Source organism: Malaya genurostris, chromosome 2, assembly GCF_030247185.1.
Source record: "Malaya genurostris strain Urasoe2022 chromosome 2, Malgen_1.1, whole genome shotgun sequence".
Taxonomy (NCBI): Eukaryota; Metazoa; Arthropoda; class Insecta; order Diptera; family Culicidae; genus Malaya; species Malaya genurostris.
In genome coordinates this window covers 95,994,451-95,999,500 of record NC_080571.1, presented here as the reverse complement: position 1 = coordinate 95,999,500, position 5,050 = coordinate 95,994,451, and the positions used below count along the sequence as shown (strand labels likewise).

At 39.9% G+C, this 5,050-nt stretch overlaps 1 protein-coding gene across 1 annotated transcript in view; it reads left to right on the top strand.

Moving 5' to 3' along the window:
* LOC131433035 (uncharacterized) overlaps window positions 1–4,309 on the top strand; it is a 205,868-nt gene extending 201,559 nt beyond the window's left edge. Inside the window, exon 5 of the mRNA XM_058599763.1 lies at window positions 1,975–4,309. Within this exon, the coding sequence (XP_058455746.1) occupies window positions 1,975–3,516 (1,542 nt within the window). The 3' untranslated portion in view covers window positions 3,517–4,309. The remainder of the gene's footprint in view (window positions 1–1,974) is intronic.
* The last annotated feature ends 741 nt before the right edge of the window (window positions 4,310–5,050 follow it).

The window sequence follows — 5,050 nt, the reverse complement described above, 5'->3', positions numbered from 1 at the left end:
TTGTGGTGCAATTGGTAAAAACGAACGGTTTCAGTGCAGCTTTCGCTAAACCCGTGTAGTGCAATTTAAAAACTAAAACGACATTAGACTCGTTTGAAAGCTACTGTTGTACTGTGGATGAAGCTCTAAAATCTAATGGTTGTCACTTTCGGTTCCAAAAATATAATGGTAGAGGTTGCGTAACCATCTGACCGCACATTTTGGATCGGCTGAATTTTCTCGAAGATGATTCATCGAACTTCGATAAACTTAAGCGTATTTCAAAGCCAACAATGTTGATCGACTTTGGAAGGGCTACGACGAACATTTCCGTTTTGAGAGATTTAAAAATATATGGACGTAATCGATAAATTCCAATGTTTTTTTAATTCACCATAATTTCTCGGAGATGAGAGAATCGATTTTGAAAGATTTCGACTCGTTTGAAAGCTACTATTGAGACATTGATCAAGCTTGAAGTTCAAATGGCTGTGACTTCTGGTTCCGGAGATATAATGATATAAGTGACGTAACCTATAAAAAGCGTTGTTCTTTTTATCGTTCAATTTTCTCAGAAATGGCTGAGCCGATTTTCACAAACTTAGGCTCGTTCGAAGGACACTTTTGGATTATTGATCAAGTTCGAAGATCAAAAGATTGTCCCCTCCTTTTCCGGGTATATAAAGATATAAGTGACGTAACCGATAAAATGCACTTACTCTTACTACTCAATTTTCTCTGAGATGGCTGAACCGATTTCAACAAACTTACGCTTGTTTGAGAGCTAATATAAATGTGAGAAAAGGAGCTACCATTTTCATCCAGTAGTCTTGGGGTTATTGTTAGTAGGTGCGCCATCGTTGGTTTAGTGACTGAAACAATTACAGTTTCTTCAACTCCATCTCCAAAGGGATCGAATTAGTGAGCAAAAAAGGTCACTAGGGATTGATTTGCTGCCCCCAAAAGACGTTGTGCCCGGGGTGAATTCCTCCTTTGACCCCCCCCCCACCCTAGATACGCCACTGTACGTACATCGCATTATATCTAAGACACATTTCCATTGAATTTTGGACATAGTAAGGTCAAGATGTTTGCAGTATTGATTGTACCCCGCAATTCTACGAGGTGGCTCAACCGATTTACTCGTCGTATAGAGCGACGATGTAAAATAAGAATAACTTCTTCTAAATTAGACTTACAATGAGGTTCCTTTCCCCCAAGATTGATCAACCGATTCTCACTAACAAACAGCCCAATAAAAAGGAATACCGAAACTCCAGGGATAAGTGTCTTTTACACCGATGCGATACTGTAAATAACTGAACACAATCATCTTAATGTTGGCTCGAATCTATTTCGATTTTTAAGCTATGCTAGTTTACGCTCGAACAAACTTCCCTGTTTTCATTCAATGAGCAGATTTTTCCCTCTTTGGCTTTGACCGAGCTGCCGACGCGGGCATGTGGTACCGTATGGATATGCTCTCATTGAGAGACTGTCGATACCGTCGGAGAGGAAACATCTTTGCCAACGATTTCAATTGTTGTCGGTTACGACCTAGCAATACATGCCCGCGTCGGCAGCTCGGTCAAAGCCGAAGAGAAAAAAAAACTGATATCGGATCGGTCCGTTTGGCCAAGTACGAAGAGACCTTTTAGCTGTCGTACAATACAATAATTTTGAATCTTTTGCATAAGTAAACAGAAAGAAAGCATCCAAACATAAAATGACTGCTCTTTTCAATCTGCGAAGCACTAAAAATCAATTTCATCGTAGCCGACCGATCGTACAATCCCGCAAAGGGAGTAAGATTGAAATATTGTTGGTTCTACTATCAAAATTCCAGCCTCCTTGTAGAACTGACAGTATTTGGATTCTGCTCAGCCTATTATTCAAAACATTTGGCTCAAATTATAATGTTTTATATAAGTTAACCCTGCAATATACACCATATCTAATTGATTAACTCTTTTTCTCTCTCTCTTTCTGTTTTAGGAAAACCTTACCAAAGCCCTACAAGAGTTCAAACGGGACAAACTGAATCGGCAGAATGCGCGACTTAGTTTGGCCAACAGTGTGTACGATAATCCAAGCATGCCGCGGAGAAAGATCATGCTGAGCGTAGGTGCCAATAATTACCGACCGCCGCTAGAGCGGTCTAAATCTGCTCCGAAGCTAATGGCTATCGAGGAAATGGTCGGTGAAGAAGATGAAGATGACGACGTGCTAGGAGTAGTATCGAACAAGACTTCCAAAGGACCCGGTACTGTGGTGGAGGAATTTAGAGCGTGCTGTAAAGAGGATGCTCTGTTCCCTTCGACGACCCTGGGAAGGCGAAGATGTCGCCGGGGACACTCGATCCGGAGGAGCCGTCTGAGAAATTCATTCAAATCACCCAAAGCCGTCGAAGCCAAAGTACCACTGAATAATGAGAACATCGTTCAAGACAGTCCCATGAATAAATCAATGGACTCGATACTGGATACAATAAAACAAGAGGAAGAAGATGAACAGGTGAACGAAGCAGGTGAAACCACTGCGGATAATCAAGGTACAAGAAGCAACGTGCGTGATTCGAACTCTTCAGAAGAAGATTTCGAGACATTACTGCGCAATTACAACTACAATTCCAAAGAACCTTTATCGACAGAGCTTATATCGTATCTGGACATGAAATTAAGCCCAAAGGTAGTATCCAGCATGCATGACCTCACTAGTCATCAAATGGAGGAAAAAGTTGAAACAGGCCGAAGATTGGAGGAGGCTAGACTGGCCCTCAGTTTAGATGATCTTGAGGCATACGAGGATGAGCACGTCCACGACGATTCGGAAGATGATGTATTTTTCAATCAGGATGAAGTGCTCGAGATGCTTCGTAGTGCAGCCGAATCAGCCAACAGTTTTGTCGCCGGTGAGAAAGCTGACTTGATGAGTTTGCTCGGGCCGGAAACAGCCAGTGGTGGAGATGACACGGCTCCGCCATCGCTACTGTGTGTAAAAAACAAGATAACCGGAAACTCAGACAGTGATGAAGGCTCTATTTCTAGCGGCTGTGAAACTTCCAGTACAGTTACCACTAACACGGACGAATCTGCTACCACAATCCTCATAAAACCTTGCTCCGTTCTTGAACGAGTTCGAAGTTTCGAACAACTCGCCGAACATCAGGTTATCAACGAGCCAATTGGTGAAAAAACTCCTCTAAGCAGACATCGCTTGGACAATAACGTCTTCAAGCGAAGTATCACCTTCCCAGCTCCTGGTGTGAAGACCAGCTTCCTCCTTCCGGTTACCTCATTGGTTGTTCATGAAGAAGAACCTTTAGACTCTTACACCGAACCACCCGGTAGAGTGAAACCGTCCTCAACGTGCAACGGCGGTGTCCAACCGCGTCGACTGAAATCGACCATTGCTGCCGTTAATACAGAACTAATCAACCACCTACAGGCGATCGATTCTGATTCGGATCTCAGCGATGAATCCGGTTATGTGGAATTCCAAGATCACCAGCCATCGACAAAGTCAGTGAAAGCCTAGGTCCGAAGATTCTGTACTGAAACCCACAAGCAAAGATCTAGTGATTTAGCTTTATTTCTATGTTGTTTGATGTCAATCAGTGGATTATCTTTTGCTAGCATATCTTCGACATTCAATACTATTCGCCTACGCTACGTGGTAGGATACCGGGTTCTACCACTTGTCAATCCGAAAAGCACGTGTCTTGACTAAAACTGTTATTTCTATAAACTGTTTCCCTTCCAGAGCACAGAGACAGAAAAGAAAACCTTATACCAAATAAATTATTGTACTAACAATATTCGTTAGGGTTAATAGAATACTTTCCCTAGAAAGAAGACCAGTAGTTAATTGTTAATGGGGTATATTAGTATATGTGCTAGGAACCAAGTGATTAGCCTTCACGTCTTAGAATTGGTCATACAAAGCAAGGGAGATTCAAGTTTATCAATTAATCGTATAGAAGATAGTTAACATAGTGTAATCAAACACTTCCTCCACAGAAACAAGACATTCACAATGTGTACAAGTTATTCAATGTACGTAGAAGCTAATTATGGCGCTAGTACCAAAACGATCCTCATACAGTATGATTGTTGTTGATGTTTTGGATATATCTACCTTTGTAACCCTCGGGACCGAATTATGAATCTTTATTATACGATGTAATGAACAGAAGGACTTAAATTTGCAGAACTGTGAAATTATACTAAAAGAAATGATTACAAATTACATAAATATGGATGACTATATTTATTAGTAGTTGATATTATTAAATGTCTAGATCAATGAAACCTGGAAAATAAAAAATAGGAAAGAGATATTAGTTGTTTTATTTTTAGTTTTAAGGATAAAGTCAATGCATGTCACCAACGCGCTATGCTTGCTCCACTACATAAAATATATTCATATATAGAGATCCAGCTGTAATATTATCTCAAAGAGGTTTCAATGTCATCAGAAGCATCTTCTGGTGAGAAATAGATCTGGAAATACTACCAAATGTATACATACACGGAACCGCAAAACTACTTAAGTTTAAGTACTTTCCATCTAACTTCGCGGTTCCGTTCAATAACCTAATTCTAGGTAAAATTGTTCTAAGTGGTTTGCGTAAGGCTCTTGCCAAAATATACTGAAAAGTGAGCTATAGGTACTCACTAGTAGGTTATATTTACTCAACCGCTGGCACTTTTTTCCCCTCCAAAAAATTTATTGCAGTGGCCATACCCTCCCAGTATTTTGGCAACTGAAATAAATATTTGAAAATTTGCTAGAAATATGTTATGATATAAAACTTTTTCTGTTATCCCCGTAATTCGCCTCCATAATCGTTCAAATTTACTAAAAATTTTAAACTAATTTACTACAATGGGAAATGTGCTATACTTTACCACTTACGAACATTTGTTATTACTATAATACTAAGGAAAATGTTTGCGATCATGTCACAACATTCGAAAAAGAAGGTAAATTTGGTTGTTTTAATGTGGAACACATTTTTGTTTTCTATATAGGGGTGCAAACTAGAAACTCAAGAAAAATACATGTACAG